The sequence below is a fragment of the Aythya marila genome (genome assembly GCF_965140915.1).
Source record: "Aythya marila genome assembly, chromosome: 20".
Taxonomy (NCBI): domain Eukaryota; kingdom Metazoa; phylum Chordata; class Aves; order Anseriformes; family Anatidae; genus Aythya; species Aythya marila.
In genome coordinates this window covers 7,684,912-7,702,227 of record NC_139061.1, presented here as the reverse complement: position 1 = coordinate 7,702,227, position 17,316 = coordinate 7,684,912, and the positions used below count along the sequence as shown (strand labels likewise).

At 49.2% G+C, this 17,316-nt stretch overlaps 2 protein-coding genes across 3 annotated transcripts; one reads left to right on the top strand and one right to left on the bottom strand.

Moving 5' to 3' along the window:
- Window positions 1–977: 977 nt before the first annotated feature.
- TTC19 (tetratricopeptide repeat domain 19) lies at window positions 978–5,905 on the bottom strand (the record flags this gene model as incomplete). Its single annotated transcript, XM_082776179.1, has 10 exons — window positions 978–2,285; window positions 2,754–2,916; window positions 3,223–3,377; window positions 3,574–3,668; window positions 4,266–4,327; window positions 4,593–4,649; window positions 5,176–5,214; window positions 5,370–5,480; window positions 5,583–5,656; window positions 5,716–5,905. The coding sequence occupies 10 exons, from the start codon at window positions 5,903–5,905 to the stop codon at window positions 2,152–2,154; spliced, it is 1,080 nt and encodes a 359-aa protein (XP_082632305.1). The 3' UTR covers window positions 978–2,151.
- A 92-nt stretch (window positions 5,906–5,997) lies between these two features.
- On the top strand, window positions 5,998–17,308 carry ZSWIM7 (zinc finger SWIM-type containing 7). Of its 2 annotated transcripts, none has more exons than XM_082776170.1 (5): window positions 5,998–6,291; window positions 8,533–8,554; window positions 11,704–11,806; window positions 16,100–16,204; window positions 17,049–17,308. In XM_082776170.1, exons 1-5 carry the CDS (start codon window positions 6,216–6,218, stop codon window positions 17,085–17,087), a joined length of 345 nt encoding a protein of 114 aa, XP_082632296.1. In that variant the 5' UTR covers window positions 5,998–6,215; the 3' UTR covers window positions 17,088–17,308. The 2 variants fall into 2 exon arrangements, with proteins under 2 accessions (XP_082632296.1, XP_082632295.1); XM_082776169.1 differs by having other exon boundaries at window positions 17,020–17,308.
- Window positions 17,309–17,316: the final 8 nt, after the last annotated feature.

The window sequence follows — 17,316 nt, the reverse complement described above, 5'->3', positions numbered from 1 at the left end:
TTTCTCACCTTCCTGTCCTTTAACCTTCTGGCTTAAAGTAGTGTTTGTTTTTTTCATTGTATTTTTAGGCCTGTGCTCTTATCTGTAACTTTTTTTGTTCCTGTGCAACATATACTGGAAAACAAGTTCATCTGCCCTTTTTGTAGCTTTTAATTTGCAGTGGACAGTTAAGTTTCCTTCTAAAACTCAATTATTAATTGAACAAAAGAGGCATGTACAGACAAAAGTCTTTGCTAACTGTACTGTAAGTATAGCATGTTCATTGCAAAGCTTCATGTTACTGCTGTTGCAGCAGCAAGATATCCAAAGTAGGATAGTTACTTTCTCCTAAGATGCAGCGTGAGTGGCATTTGCATGTAAAATGTTGCTGCTGCTTTTGTTTGTTTTTTAAGTTCTAACTTCTCCAGTGTAAAATCCTCTCCAGAGCCTAAGTTAGGGTTTACCACAGTTCCAGTGCTCTTCAAGTATGGAGCTACATCTGGCCTGTTTCAAGCAGGAAGGTGTTTATAAATCACATTTACGAAGTATAGTTTACTACAGATTTTTAATGATTTCTGATCAGCACTTTCACAATGCTGTCATCTTTGTTTTATGATTCTGATATGAAATCATTTAAGACTTGAAAAACCCATGCATCATAACTTCTTTTCCACACAATGTCTTCAGTGTAGATAGTGACTTCTGGATTCAGACCAATCAATAAAGGGGATCAGTTCTCCATTTGCTTTTCCTGTGTCTCCCTCTTGTTTTGCAGCATCAAGCTCTGTTCATGAGAACAAGCAAAACACTTCCCTTAGGGGGTGCTGCAGGGTTCCTAACTGACAATTCTAGTGTCTACAGATGAAAAAAAAAACACCAAAACTCAAATAAAGATTGGTTCTAAGCTTAGAGCCTTCTTGTTGGTACAAGTGTGCCTGGATCAGCCCTATCTTTAATTCAAAGCTTTGTTCTCAGCAAGCTAGATGTGTGACAGTTTTAAGCTTTATGTATGACAGTTTCTAGCTTCAATGAACATCTAACTCTAGGAAATCTGCATGTGCCTCTTCTTAGCTCAAAGTAACAAAGAGCTTAAGCCACTATTAATGCTACTACTGTAACTAAACTAATAATGCAATTAACATTGAGAGTTGTACTAAACACCTGAAGTTCTTACATATGAGCAGTTAAAATAATGCTTGATTAGTGACAGTTACATTTAGTTCTACTCTCATGGAAAAACATGGATTCGATAACTTCTGGTTTAAAATCTTTGTCTTCAGTCTTAGGCTTCCTTGCAGGGAAAAACTGAAATTTTTGTTGTGCAAGCAGACTGTTTGTACATGCCTTTAAGTGAATTTAGTAACTTACAAGCCTGATAGTTTGTCACATACTATCTTTTTTCCAACAGGAAGCCTCAGCATTCTAGCACTGACAGCTCATGACCTGTCTAAGAAAGGAAGACAGCTTTGGCATTTAGTGTGTTCTTACTGGGGTAAGGTAGCAGAGGGTTTTAGTTCTGACAGCAGCTCTGTTTAGTAACATAGCCTTACCCCTCCTTTGAGGTGTTGTATCTTTGGATAGACATTTTGAAGCCACACCTGATCTTTTGCAACCTGTTTGAAAATGACACAGGGCTGCAGCTCTGTCACAATACATTCTCTGAGGTGTTCTACTGAAGCTAATGCATATTGAACTGCATCTGACAAGTACACCCTGTTGTGCTGGCCAGCATGTAAAGAGCAAAGACAATTCCTGCCTTACTTCGGATCCTCCTTCCTTAATCTGACATTTAGGCAGTGCTACCTAATGGCAGACTGTTTTCATGACCTAGCTTTAGGACAGCCGTGTTTTGAAACCAAATACTCTGAAGTCAGAAATAACAAGTGACTACAGGTATTAGTAACAGGCGAGGCTTGCATTTTGCTGGCAGTCAAGACTAAGTTCACTTATTAGCACAGTAGATCACTATAACCATAGACTACACCACAAACTGAAATACAGTTATGACTTCACAACTTTATTTTGGACTATATAGGCAATAGCAGCCCTTCTTGATAAGAGGTCCTTAAGTTCCTGATTGCTCTTCCTCTGGAGAATTGCACCAGTCCCAGCCTGTTTGTATTGACCCACCCTTGCTGCTGTCAGACACCTGCAGTTTGGACTCTGGCCAACTCAGGCGGAGCCCTTTCTCCTCTTGGCCAGTTCAGCTAGTTCTTCCTGGATGTGCCGGACAGAAGCAACATCTCCCTTCTGTTCTGCCTGCTTCAGAGCTTCTTTATATACTTGTCTTGCTTGCAGAAAGTCTTCTGTAGCAAGAGGAAAAAGGGGCATGGCTAGCCAATTATACCACCCATTTTCAGAATCCCCTCCTGAAGGTGACCACAGGCAGAGGACAAGCAAATGACTAGTTGGAACATGTTAAGAACTAGGGAGGTTCAGAAAACATTCAGCATAAAGTGCCAGCTGTGAGAGCTACACAGCAACTATGATGACGGGACAAGATGCTGTTTCAGCATCACAATCTCCTTGAAACAAGTCACAAGCCATATCTTCTGTCCTTTTGGAAGGGTTACTTAGTGAACAGGACAAGGGAAACAAGATCCCTCTGGCTGACATTCAAATGCACCAGTACTGCATTCATCTTGGGCAAGATCCTTCAGCAGCTGAATTCAGTTTGAACACAACGCAAGTTGCCTACACCAAGTCAGCAGACCCAGTAATTAAACTAAAAACTGTAATGCACAGACAGTGACGTAGACAGCACATTTACTTACTTTTGTGCATCAGAATTGCTGCCAGGTTGTTCAGCACCATGTGCTCCTCAGGGTGTTGAGTCTCCTTTGCCAGTTCAGCTGCCTTCTTCACATAGGAGTATGCTTCATCGTAGTGCCCCTGAGCATCCAACACAGTTGCCAAGTCATTCATGAGGACCACAGTCTGCACAAGGACAGAAAAGAAATCCTCAGAGCGAGACTCATGCAGAACTTCAGGCCATCTGGAGCCCCACATTTGTAGCCCTGTCACACTAGTAAAAGTATTTCCCAGAGAATGATTTTAGTAAGAAAGTGCCTTATTTATCTATCAGCATGCTACATGCTCAATTCTTCCTGGCAGGAAAACAGAACCCAATTCAGTGCTGTTTACGTTCAAAGCCAGCAAAGCTGCTTTTATGGCTGTCTCCTTCCCTGTGAGAACAGTTAGCCTTTCTTTCCCCAGTAGTCCAACTACCATTGTACACATCACCTGTGGATGAGCCTCTCCCTGAACATCCTTTGAGATCTGCAGAGCCTTCTCGTACATCTTTTGGGCCACGGGGAGCTGGTTAATGTTTAGGAGATAACGAGCATAGGAGTCTAGGCTCATCCCCAGCAAGAGACGGGTGTTGGCTTTTTCTTCAGCTGCAAACAGAGAACAGTGGACGTGATCACTTCATAAGATCAAGCATGAGTTCACATCCTACAAGAGCAGGAAACCCATGTGCTGTGAAGACAATGGATTGATATGAAGATGGTGTTTGGGCAACATGGAAGATAACAGCAAGGACAGAGAAACAAAGATAACGAGAGAAACCTTTGGCAGTTAAGGCACTCCCACCTGACAAAACATCTTCAGGCAAATCCTTTTGCTTGGCAATCTTCTCCTCTAAGGTCAGGATGCAGAACTCATAGCCAGCCAGGGCTAACTTGTGCCTGCAAAGTGCAACAACTCATCAACGTGAGGCTTCTACCATCCCTGAAGGGATGGATGTGAATGCCTTCATTTCCTTACTCTAGGTGGCCTGTGAGAAAACACTTCCTCTCCACCAGACCATTCTTGCCTTCAGCGCTCTATCCTTGATCATGTTCTAGACCCTTTTCTTGACCCATGCACAAAAGGATCCAAGAAATGGAGAGGGCTCCCTCCCCCAGACAAGGCCAGCTACGGCTACCCACGCCAATGCTCCATCTCTTAAGAAAAATAAAGCTACAAGTTACCAACCACCAACTGCAGTCAAAAGCTTTCACTCCTGAATGCACGTCTTGTGAGGTGTGGATTTAAGGCTAGAGAGCTATGTCCTCCATAGCTGCTTCTACCCTAAGCCAGACATCATAACAGCAATCACTGTGCTGCATGACAGTGAGCAGACAAACAGCACGCCTGTGGGCGCTTTTATGTTGGTAGTATCTTGTCACAAAGCTTCCCCAGGCAAGAAGGCTCTTTTCTCAGAGAAAAGAGCTCCTGCTTGGCTACCACTGCCACTGTGAAGTTGAGATTAAAGCAAAAGATGCCGTTAGCAGAAAACTCACTGTTTCTGAGCAGCATAGATACTGGCCAGCTTGAGGGACATCTCAAGGACTGCATTGTCATCCTGCCAGGAGGACACAATGCAACTGTTACTCTAACATCTTCCCAGTAGAACCATTACTATGCCACAGAACAAGTTTACACCTTGAAATTGCCCATCCTGTTGTCACCAGCACTGCCATCCATTAAAGCAAGTTCCTAAGAAGCCCACCAGCTCATAGCTGGTATTGCCAGTTCCAGGAGGAGGTGTTACAGCACAAGAAATAGACCAAAGAACCATGCACAACGCTTAATATTTCCGCTGGAAAGCCTTTATCAAAAGAACCTACCTCCTTTGTGTCTCCTGCTAGCAAAAAGCTCATAGCTGCTTTGTAGAGCTTTTCTGCCTGAAATGAGAATTTTGAAGAGAACACTGAGTGATGATGACACTTCAAACATCTCTACTCTTTACAGAAGGAGACTGCTGGGAGAAAACTGTCTCAAACTTTGCAATACAATTGCTATCAAGACCAGTGGAAAGTGAAAGACCAACCAGAGCCTGATGCTAGTGTTAATTCAGGACTCCTACGCCAACCACGAGTTTATCACATCTGTGTCTCTTCAGTGCTTTCCTGGGTTCTCCTTGTGACAGTCCTCTAGATGTTTGACCGTGGCTTTTCATAATAAGAAATACACCTTCCCTTGCTCACCACGTTGGAGCTCGCAATCCAGCTGGGAAAATACTACTCTAAGCAGCACAGGATCACAGTCCCAAGGCAGGATATTTTGCTGTAGAACACAAGATTGCTGCCTCACAACTCTCAGGATACAGCAAGTCCGCGGCACACCGCACCTCCAAGATCTTTGACAACACCTCACGTTGTGTATCAGACTCTTACACGGAAATAAAAACAAAACACTGGGGCTACTCACGTTGTCCAGCTGCCCCTGCATGAAGGCCACATTTGCCATCTGGAAGAGACAGACGTTGCGCTGAAAGCTCCACCGCCGGGCCCAGCTTCACCACCACCTCTCGTCCTTCCACACACGGCTCCCCAGCACCACGCCGTGCCCGTACCCTGCGACACGGCCCTGCCCCGAGCAGGACAGCACCGAGCAGGAGTTACCATGCTGTAGGTGTAGACGATGGCCCTCCTGTCATCCGCCTGGTGCGCCAGGTGCAGGGCTTGGTGCAGAAACCTCTCGGCCTCCCCCAGCTCGCCCTTCATCACGCTGAGCTGCGGGGGGACACAAAAAGGGAGATTTGGGGGGAAAACGAGAGAAATGGGGGGTAATTTGGTGTGGGGGGGAACACCTCATGCCACCCTGTCCCCTCTCACCTTGGCTCTCTTCAGCAGCAGCACGATGGCGGCCTCGCCGTCCTCCTCGGCGTCCTTGGGGAAGAGCGAGAGGGCTGCGGGGCGAGGCTCAGCCCTCCCCCACCCCCCCGCTGCCCCCTTCCCCTCCCCTCACCTCCAAGGAAGCCCAGAGCCGGGCCCGGCCGGGCCCACCCCAACCGCCACCGGGTGGCTCCCGGCCCTGTTCCCGGTCCCGTGCCGCCGCCTCGCTCCTGTCGGGCCCCCGAGGGCCGGGCCCGTGCCCGGGGGAGCCCCGCGGGGCAGCGCCGCACGCCCAGGGCCCGCCTCAGCCCCGCCGCCAGCATCGCCCCCACCTCCCCCACAGCCACACGCGGGCCCTTTAAGAGCTCGCCCTCGCCACGTGACATGGAGCGCCGCGTCACCTGTTGCCATGGCGACGAGGCAGACTGTAGGCCTAGAGAGGCTCGAGTAGGCCCCGCTAGGCCGCGAGGTCGCCGCCGCCTCAGCCCCGAACGGCCCCGAGGCGGCTCCCACCCGGGGCCGATCCCGGCTCTGCCGCCCCGGTGAACGGGCCCGGTCTGCGATGTCCGCCGTGACCTGAAGGGCTTCCCGCTGCCTCCCGCTCCCTCCAGGCCTGAGGCGGGTGCCCCGGGGATGGGCGGCACCCTGCCGGCTGTGGCGGAGGAGCTGCTGAAGGAGCTCAGGAGGGTGTTTCAGGAGACGGCGCAAGGTACGTGACGGGGACGGCTCCGTCCCTGAGGGCGGTGGTGTCAAAACCTCCAGGGAGCAGCAGGTGGGGGCTTCGCTGTCGTGAGGGGCAAGCTGGGGGGTTGCTTCCAGCCCCTCCGTTTCACAAATGGCGTTAAGGCACAGATAACGAGGAGCAGCCTCCTCAAAGCCAGGCCCCTTCAAAACTGAGACCAAGTTGGGCACTTTTGGGACCTAGAGGAGTTCTGCCTGCCTGTAGTGCAAGTGGCTGCATGTGAGGGGTGATCGTTTCCACACTTTTCTGTAGTTGTTTTGTTGTGCCTACTGTGCTGCTTCTTTTATAGGGCATTTTATGTTTTTAACCAGAGTTGAAAGGGAATTCTTTGTAAAAATGAACGTGTTTCATCACTGACCAGCAGAGGGTGCTGCGTTAGCCAGCCCGTGGCAGGGAGCTGCTTGCCCATTGCTGAGGTGAAGGCAGAAGCTACCAGTTAAACCCTGGCCAGTTCTAGCTGCTAGTTAAGAACGATGACACTCATTGCCCTCTGGATTACTAACAGAGTTCTGTAATCTGTGCAAAAATCTGTGTAAAAGAATATCGCTGTTTGTGTTTACTGGGTAAGAAGTGCAGAATGGTTCTTGCAAAGGAATTTGTGTAAGGAATATTTCTACCTGCACTAAAACCAACCCAATAAACATCCAGAGGAGTCTGTTTGAGTGCTGAATTTGAGTGGGACATGGACAAAGACTTAATATCTAAACTGGGTAACCACCTGGATAGCTTTTTGGCATACTTGCAGTATGGCTTCTGTCAGGTTAGAGAAGAACCAAAATGTACATGTGACTTTTTAAAGAGCTTTATAAATATAAAGCTGTATATGGTTTATATAAAATTTATCCCTAAAGCACCAAAACAGTATGGTGGGACATAGCTGAAAAGGAACTGATCAATCACTTCAGAGACCTAAATTAGAGGAAAGTTGGAAAAGTCAGACCAACGGTATAACAGTCATAGGGAATATTTTGAGTTTCTGGAACAAAGGCTTTTAAAGTCAGAAGACCTAATTTTCCAGTGGAATAACAAGGCACAGTACACTGTGTCCCATTAGTGATAACAGAAAGATCAGATTGGGTGATCAGAGCCTCAGCTGTCAGCTAAAACAAACAGACGACTTTTCCGAAGTGCAATTTTCCGTCTTAACAAGAAGTTCTAATAAATGAAGATATTTTTTTTTTGCATGTGTACTGTTTTAAAAGCCATAAACTAGTGGTGCCCTGGAAGACTGTGCTGGGAAAAGAACAACATTGTCGAAGTTTTGATGCCACAAAGTTCTCTACTCACGCCAAGAGAGTTTCAGGGAAACCAATCTATGTATTTTTAACCAGCTTCTTAAAGAGGCAGAGCAAGATGTTGAAGCTGTGCGCTTGTAAAAGTAGGATATTGTAAAAGTTCGTGTATTTGGACTTCCACATTTCTTTTTAAATTTAATCCCCGTGGTCTGAATGTATGTGTAATGTGTATTTAATTGCTGTACTTGATAAATGCATAAAGAACAAGGAGTCACACTGAAAGTGCAAGGGTTGTGGCCCTTGGAACAAGGGGGATTGATGATTTTCTTGAACAAGACTGAGGAAACTTCTGCTCCTGCATTAACTAGGAAGAACCCAGCTTTGGGCTGGGAGCGGGTGCACGTTGGAGTGGAGATGGTGGAAAGGAGGGGGCTGGAGCCTGGTGGGGTGCATCAGGCCCGGTGAGGGGAGCGGCAGCGCTGCTGTGAAGAGGGCCCAGGCCCAGAACGGGACGCAGGAGGATCAGGACTGGAACAGAGGGGCGGGCAGTCTGCTGGGAACAGCAGGGCACTTGATTGTTTTCAGTTCAATGTGGTTGACGCAGCAAGGAACTAAGACTGACAATGACAGCGTTGCCTGACTCGATTCTGCGTGTCGTTGGGTTTTGTGGAACTTGAGCTGTTTGGCCTGGTGTGCTCAGCCAGAGCTCCAGACACAAGAGGTGGGGATGGCAAACTCCCACCCACGGTCACAGCTCCAGTCCCCTCACACTGTCCTAACTAAAATTTTCTACCATGGCAGATCATTTTGCTGCTCCTTGTTTCTTTTTGGTGACTAGAAGGGATGGGTAGAGTCTTGTTTGGCCTCTGGGGGTAGATTAGAATGACCCTACCCTCCCGAGGCTAGCCTGTGATGTTATTTTATGCAGTGGGGGAGTTCAGCAAAATCACCCTCCATTTTCTTTTTGTTGCAGTCCCTGATGACCTGCTGCTGGGGTAAGTATCTTTTCCTTTGCTTCCTGTCCCAGTGTCCTGTTAAAGGGCAGTTGATAACTTGCTGTCATCGTAGTGCAGCTGGTTTTCTTCTGCCTTTGACCGGTGCATATTTCTCAGGCAGAGTTTCTAACTAAGTGCGTGTGCTGGTAGTGGGAACGAAGGTTCTTGTCTCAAGGGTTTTTCCAAATTCATGAAATTATCTCTGTATCGCTGAATCTCCTGTGATGACTTGCACTAATTTGGGTGGATAAAACATGCAGAAACCCAGAATGTTTAACCTGAGCTCTGAGTCCGCCCTCAGATCCAGAATGAGTTTTCTGTGAGAGTGGACTGTGTTTCAGTGATTCATGGCACTGGAACGCTGCGCTCCACTGCGTTCCTATCAGTGTGAGCACAACAGCGTCCTGAGAGCCCTTCTTCTGCTTGAGTCATGCGTGTGTGCTGGAGAGGGAGAGCTGAGTGTGTCTCTGTGCACCAACCAGGTAACGATTCCCTTGAATATTACCCTGAGTTTTCTTCCAGTTATTGTAATTGTCAGGTCAGCTTTATAACCTTTGCATTGACTGACGCTCATGAATATGTCAGCAAAACACAAGAAGCCTCCTAAGAGAACCAAGTTCTGCAGTCCTCACGGAGTGGTGATGAAGGTAGAGAAAAGGCACCATTGCAGTGAGAAAGACTTTTTTTTGGATTCATATTTAGCTTTGTGTCCTTGCCTGCCTGTAAATTAGCCAGGAGAGGAGATTACCAGGAACCCTTCAGGCCTTGATGGCTTTGGGTCTAAAGTTACCTAATACAACACTTGTGAAAGGTATGCTTGCTGACTCCTTCTTCTGGACCACAGTGGCCTTTCAAGGGTAGGATTATATTTGACAAGTCTCTTTTTTGCTCCCTTCTCCTCAAAAAAGAAAAAAGGAGAGAAAGTCCCTTGTTAAGTTTAGTAACACTTGGGTGGTAACTCTTGGCAGTTGGATTTCCACCAGTTCCCTGTGACCAAGGGCTCTGAAGTATTCTGATTTAATTTCTGAATCTCTTCCAAATATCTGAAGAACTTCAATTTCCTTTGGGCATTCCCCTTACTTATTTCCTGTTAGACTGATCAAATTATGTACATGAAAAAAGAATTCCCCAAATTTGAAAGAGTTACTGAAACTCATTAAACTCAGGCCTATTATAGTTCCAAATCTAATCATTAAGGAATGCCTTACGTTGAGTGTTCCCCCACCCACCTCCTTTCAGTCTGTCAGATGAAACCAATCCTTACTGCCTTGAGTTTGTGCAACTGAAGTTTTGGTCTTCCTGGAATAAATCTGTCTTCTTGGCTTGTTATCAATGAGATTGACTCAGCCGTGTAGGTCAGCCGTGCTGTTGAGACGCCAGGGCTCTGCCTTGGCTCTTTGTGTCTTCACTGGAGTTGGAAACTTTCCTCTGCTTTCTCCTGTTCTCCTGCTCGCGTTTTGTGCTATCTTTTCATCGCTGCTGATTTTCTTCTTGTTTACCCTTGCAACTAATCTAGACTACGCAGATTTTTCTCAGTGGATAAAAGGTCTGTAAAGATTAGCTCAGTTGCCTCTGAGCTCTTTGGAACTCGTTCAGAGTGGCCGGATGTACAGGTCTAGAATAACTTTTAAGCTTATGAGCTGTCTGGACAATAGACTAAAGGTACAGCTCTCCAGGTCTGACGTATGGCTTATCGTAAACCCTTACACGGCATCAGCAGGAGAGAAAATCCTCCTTGAATGGCACTAACTCTGCAGACAGGGAGTGTGTTGATGGAACCTGCTGTGCCCTCAGCAGTCGCAGCTCTTTACTTTTCTACTTGCTGGTGTAGAATTTTACAGCACCAAGCGCAGCAGCGGCCAGACCCCAACATGTGCCTCTATGGTGCTGCCTTGCAGCACTGAGATGGAGGAGAGAGTTGTGCAGAGGCACGGTTGTTCTGGAAGCAAATGTGTACCTGAGCAAATCTGGCTCACCTGGTCTCTTCCCCATCCCAGCAAGCTGCCATCTGTAAGTGCCGTGCAGTCGTGTGTCCCGGCATGGTGATGTGTCCTGCTTGGAAGGGAAGGAAAGGGAAAGTTTTTTAGGGAGCATGGAATGATGTAAGGCGTGTGCTGTTCCTGGGTGTGTATCAGGAATGAAGTCGTCCCTGGGCCTTGCTGGTAGATGAATTATAGACATGAAACTACTGCTATTGAGTGGTTCCACTTGCAGTGTAATGCCTTAAGTATTTTCCAGACAGTCCTTTGCTTCCTATTGCTGCAACTTTGGGTAGAAAAAGAATAATTTGTACCTCAGTTGTGACTGTGATCAATGAGACATAATCACTTCAGAATGGCTCATTTGTTCTTCTGGGTGTAAACCAGTTTTCCAGGGATCGGGAAGGAGTCCTGTTGCTCAAGGAGTTATGTATCATCGGTGCTCTTTGCTCTGAGGCGTGATGTGTGGCTGTGACTGGAGGTGGGATTCAACTGATCAGTCAGCTGGTCCAGGGGAACTCAGCCAGGACTGCCACGCCAGATATGCTGCCCCAGAATAACTCCTCACCTACATAGCTAACGCTGCCTCACAGCCACGGAGACTGACTGTAAAAATCTCACTTCTGTGTGTCTGATGCACTTTGTCTCATTTTCATTCAGGACAGGAACCACTTTATGTCCTGTTTGTGCAGCAGGCAGCCAGAAATGTGTTTGGGTCATAGTGCTGCAGAAGAATCACATAAGGTCCCGTGTAAAAAAATAAAAATCCTTAAAATGCCTTGTAAATAAATCTGAGGTGGGTATTGCAAAGAGATGTGGGACTGCTTGGGAGCAGCTTGGGATTTTGGAAGTTCTCAAGAACACCCCAGACCACGTAGGTGCTCAGAATAGCCGTCAGAGGGAGGCTGTCCTTGAGGACAGAGTCCCCGAAAGAGGTTGTCATCTGGGGTTATCTCAGAGAGCTGGGCAGGGTCTGGCAGTCACTCGGTGAAAGAAAAAGCTGAGAAAGCCAGGTGGACACATCGCTTGTTAGCGTAGTGAATGGAGCTGTAACGGGTGGGATTTTGAGGTGCAAAGGGAATTTATGGCTACAGGCCTACTGTGGATTAAAGCTAAGCCAGGTGGTCTCCTTTTGTGACATGACCGAACTGGAGACACTTTCTCTTCCAGGCTGAAGTTCATATTTGGCCCAGCTGCTGTCCCAGCCTTGGATTTGGTGGATCACCGTTCTGTCACCCGAGTCGTGTCCCCCAGCGGAAGGACAGCGTACCAGGTGCGGGCGTTGTTTGTCTCCTGTTTCACTATCTGATGGTTTCCAGTTGACACCTGACCCAATATCTTCCTAACTTGCAGAGCATGGAAGTGCACTTGGATAAACACAGAGGCAATACCAGTGTCTTACAAACCCGCTCTTGCAGCAGCCAAGAGGAACATTTCTAAATACTGTCCCTGCAAGGGGCCTTCCCTCCTTTTCTGGAGGTGCTGAGATGCTTTGGGGTCATCTAGGGTAAGAGAATTGCTGGGAAACCAGGCCTGGGTAGCGACACAAACATTTTTCACGTGTTCAGAGCTTGCATTGCTTGGTTTGCACGTGGAATCTTCATCACTTCTGGGGCCTTGGAGAGGAATTCTGCCCCTCTAAAGCGGCATGATTCATAAACATAAAGGGCTCAAGAACACAGGCTCCAATTTGAGGTGAGGGCTGGCCGGTGGGTATTTGGTGCAGCCTAAGAAGCACTGCTTCCAGGACCTTTAGACAGCAGCTGCCTCACTAATTGAATGCTTAAAGGCTTTTCCTTTTTTACTGTTGCTCATCTGAATATGTCACTGGGCAGAGAGTGGTCACATTGTCCTCGCAGAGCTTTGTCAGGCCTTGTGGGCTAAGGCAGAGCATTGCAGGCCGGGATGCACTTCACTTGCTCCCCTTTGTGTGAAGGATGAAGGGGACAGTCAGAGCCTCTGGGCAGCCCAGGGAGCCTGGATGTGTGCTCACCCACTGACAGTTTATCTGTGGTGTGGCGGAGCTATCTGCATCTCCAGAGGCTTGATATTCATCTCTCAGACCGAGGAAGCCTAATGAGATGGAGAGGAAATCAGAATCATGACAAGAGGGTTTGGATGCTGCAGGGAAGGAACCCCTGGACATGGTGGTCAGGGCTGGCCATCAGGAGGTGATGTGGGACAGGCCCAGCCCTCGGCCAGGTGCCGTGCAGCTGATGGTAGCTGATGGGGCGATGTTTGCTGCTCCAGCAGCGTGTGCCGTGTGCCGGTGCCCTCCCGCTGCAGCCGCACGTGTCCTTCTGAGCAGCATTCCTTGTAGTGCAGCTCCCTTGCTCATTAAGGCCATGCTGATGAGTTCATTTACAGAGGAATCTGAAGAGCTGTTTTCTCTGGGGGCGTGAGGCCGGTCCCATTGCGAAATTCTTCCTCAGCACAGCTGCCTGAGAGGCAGAAACAGAGCAGAGCCTCTCTCGAGGCCGTCGGCTGGAGCCTTGACGGGAACACAAGCTGGGGCTGCAGAAACCAAAGCGCTGAGCGGGACGCTGCACTCAGGGTGGCTGGGTAGTGTCACTGGCTCTCAATTCATGCCTCTTTGTGGTGCAGGCGCTGGTCCCAGCTGTGTGCGCTTCTGCAGCAGAGAAGCACGCCCAGTGCAGTGGGGGCAGGGATCGTCTGTGAGCATTTGGACGCAGGCTCAGTCATCCCTCAGTCCCCAGAAGGTCAGCTCTGCCCTGCCGTTTGCACCCAGATGTGGGTGAGCTGGAATGTGAAGTGGTGCTTTCACTCACAGCTGGGTCTGGAGAGCTCTTGTTGGTGAGGCCACGAGGTTGGTCCTGTTGTGAAATTCCTCTGGGTCCTCGTAGCCGAATCTGAGCTGTTGATACTTCCCAGGCTAAAACGCTGTTTGTTCCATATCACTCAGCACATCTTGGGCACTGCTTTGGGGGACAGACACAGCAGCCTGTCGTGTAGACAGCTTTTGCCCTCAGGAACCAAGATGCGAGAAGAAGGAGCCCTCAGTCAAGTGAAAACCATGAATTATCTTTTAATGCCCAGGCATTAATGCCTTTGCTACTTAGTACGGGGGTGGCACTGACAGGGTGTTCAAGGCCAATGTTACCTTAGGGTTGTAAATCATCCCAAAAGAGCTTGTGTAATATCTGCCTACACTGCAGGCTGTTGCCAGCCCCGGTAATTCCAGGTCAGGGATAAGTCCTACCTGCTGCAGAGGTGGCAGATGTTCACTGGTGGTGGAGCTTGCTGGATGGTAAGTGGTGAGCAGGAGCGGCTGGGGCACCTCCTTTAGCTGTGCCTGAGTTGCAGAAAGGCTGTGAGCTGCAGGAATGAAGGCAGCTAGCACAGGGAAGGGTCAGTGCACTAGTCCTGCCACCAGCCATCACTTCCATTGCTCATGTCCTGCATTTTTATCGGTTTCTTCTTTTATAAGTCTTTTAAAATTAATTTCCTAGAACTCTGGCAGCCTGTCCCACCTTGAGGATGAGAGCACCAGGCCCTGGCACAGAGTGGTGCTGCCTGGCAGTACACTGGTGCCAGAGCTGGCTCTTCTGTGTCCCTGCATGCTGGCAGGGACACCACCACCAAGGTTATTTTTCCTCTCGGTGCTGCCAACAAGCGCCTGGCAACAAGGGCAGCGGAAGGAAATCTCCGAGCATCTCAGGGCCAAGAAAGCACCCCAGCGCCTGGCTTGACCGCAGCTGCCCAGAAATGGAGGCACCTTTTTCTCTTGGTCTTTGGAGTTTAGATCCTGCCTTATTAGGCAGAAGCTGCATTCTTGCCGTCTAGGTCAGGATGGGGGATCTCTAAGCTCAGCCCAAATCTGGCAGTCTGTGACTTCCCCCCCTCCTCAAAGGAAAACACTTCTGAAAGAAAGGCACCATCAGAATACTTCATCTTGGAAAAAACAATCAAAGGGGCTAGAGAAAAACAAACTTATCACAAGTGAAACAAACAGCCTGGAGTATAAGAGGGGCCAGGGTAAAGGCCAGACTCTGAAAAAAGTCTGATTTTCCCTGAAATAAGAATGTGGATCTTGTGTCCTGAATCTGCTGGGAGAGATGAGGGATAGGAGGTGTAGCACGGCGGGGTTAGCTCAGACCTGCAGGCCTCGTCCACCAGGCAGGGGCTGCAGAGAGAGCTGCAGGGGACAGGGAAGGGACCTTTAGCAAGTACCGTTCTGGACCCTGAGGGATGATGTTCTTCTGGAGGGACTTCACAGTGCTGGGGACCTCCTGGGGGAGCAACACTCTGCAGACCTCCACTGCCTTTTTCCTTTTTTGAGGAATTTTTACGTTGAAGTGCACGTGCCATGAATCCAACCAGAATCTAAAGCCTGGTGTGAGAGGAGCGTGGTGTGCCATCAGAGCCCGGAGCTCGTGCACAGAAGAAAGCTCTGCTGTGATGGCACCTGTGTAACACCCCACTGCTTTCTGAAATACCCCCTAAGACTTAGTGCCAGCCACTTGCTCTCGCTGTGGCAAATACAACACACATCGTGGCACATGGTCTGCTGGAACTGCATTTTGGGGTAACTGGGTTCAGTTTAAGCCTCAGAGCATCATGGAAGTCCACACTGTTCAGGGCAGGTTTCTGCTCCTAGTCTGTGAGTGTGTTCTGGAAAGAGGAGGAGGGCAGAGCAGACTGCTCTTAAAATAACTTTCTGAAAGCTACTTTCCAGTCTTGAAGAAGGCAGAAGAGAAATAATCCCGAGGTTGGCTTTTCTGTATCAGGCAACCAGCTCCAGCAGTGCAGTTTGCCTGTCAGCTTCACGCTGGAATGAGCGCTTCCCTCACCTGGCTGCCCGCGTCCTGTGCCCGGGGAGGAATATGAGTCAGTGCCCGCCTTGCAGAGGAGCAGCACGTGGGAAAAGGAGGCAGTGCTGTTCCCAAACCAGAGGTGAAGTAGGGAGGCTTCTTCTCTGGAGACTTGAACTTTGTTTATTCAGGCAAAACTGGATTCCAATGGCTGCAGCTGTTTTCGGGAGCAGAACAGTGAAAGCCTTTGCAGCCTCCAGCCCTCGGTGCTGGATAGAAAAGGGCTCGCTGCAAGTGCTTACTGCTGCTCTCCTTCCATCCGCAGGTCATTGGAGGCCCTGGATTCATCAGTGTGCTTTCTGTGACAAGACTTTGGGTTATCTTCATCCACCCAGGTTCTGACAGTACTGGGTTGGGGCCTGGCTGTAGGGAATTTGGGAGACTGCGGTGGGGCTCTGTGCTCAATGCCTGAGCCCTTTTCCTGATCTCTCAGCAGCAGACAAGTCACTGGAGCCAATGTCTGCTGCAAACACGGGTGTACATACAGGAGCTTTCTTCTCCTGTAGGGAGAAAAGTATGTAGAGATGCAGAAAGCTGAGGAGTTTCAAGCTTAATGTGTGCCACTGCAGAATCTGGGGCCTCTTTTGTGATTTTGTATTGCAGCATCTGCTCGCCTGCTGCATGCTGTGAGTCACTGTGGAAAGGATATCAGACCAAATACAGGCCAGGAGTTAAAGAAATTGAGAGTGAATGTTCGCTCTGACTCCCACGCCCTCTGAATAACTTTGTTTCAGGTCCTTGGGACCTCGGGTAAACTCTACACCTGCTACAGCTCCTGCCACTTCTGTACCTGTCCTGCTTTTGGTTTTACTGTACTGCAGAAGAGCGAGAGCCTGCTGGTAAGTTGTCTGCCCTAATTTGGGGTCAGGGCAGGGTGTGGGGCAGAAGGCTGTGCTGATTTCTCCTCCCCAAACCACAGCAGCCTGAAGTTTCCAAGGGAGCAGATACCTGAGTGTGGACTTGGCCGTGCGGGCTGCACCTGACCCAGTGCACAACCTGGCCTCCAGGAGTCACAACGTTTAGATGGAGCTAGGCCTGCAAGGGCTGGGAAGGGCTTTTGCTCTTAATTACGTGTTACTTTTCAAGAGATGAACAGTTCCTGGTCTCTTGGAACAGGGGCCACTGCCGCACATACGACTGCCACGTAGAGGCTGGCTGATGCAGTGGGGCTCACCTGGTGCCCGTGAGGAAGGGCTCAGGGTCACTAACGGGTCTGTCTGTGTGCCCCCGTGCCAACCATCCCTCCCGCATGGGAAGCCCGCCCACTCCAGGAGCTCTGTGAGCTGGGCCTGATGCTCTCACTTCCTAGAGCGGTGCGGGGTGTGTGAGGGCTGCCAGACAATGCAAAGCCAACTCTTGCTCTTTGTGGCCTGGACCTACCTGCTTCTGCACCTGGCGTGCTCGTGGGGAGGGCAGCAGGATCCGGTAACACTTTGCCATGTGTCAGACCCCTGTATGTGTCCTGACTGCAGAGACCTGGGGCAGCTCGAGCTCCAGGCTTGTTTCTTGGTGTGACAAAAGGGAAACGTGTACCTGGGGAGGTGACAACTTCCCTGGACACATTCTGGCCTGGATGCTTTTTTGTGGCTGTCAGATGGAGCGTGGCATTCCTGCACTGCTCCTGCTGTTAACTTTTCCATGCTGTTATTTGCAGTGCAAACATATCCTTGCTGTCTACCTCAGCCAGGCCCTGGGAGCCTGTCAGGAGCTAACAGTCTCTGAGGAGCAGCTCACAAACATCTTACTGGCTGAGGAAGAGGACGAAGGATGAAGGACTTGGATCACATGAAGATGTGCTTGCTGTGTACCCTCCTGGCCGCACAGCCAGCACGTCTACGAGGCTGCCATTGCAGCTGCTAGGTTTCTTCCTGTGCTGTAGCCAAATGTGGCATTAATTAGCAGCTTTGCACTGATTAATTAATTAATAAATGTTAAGAAGCCTGTGCTGACT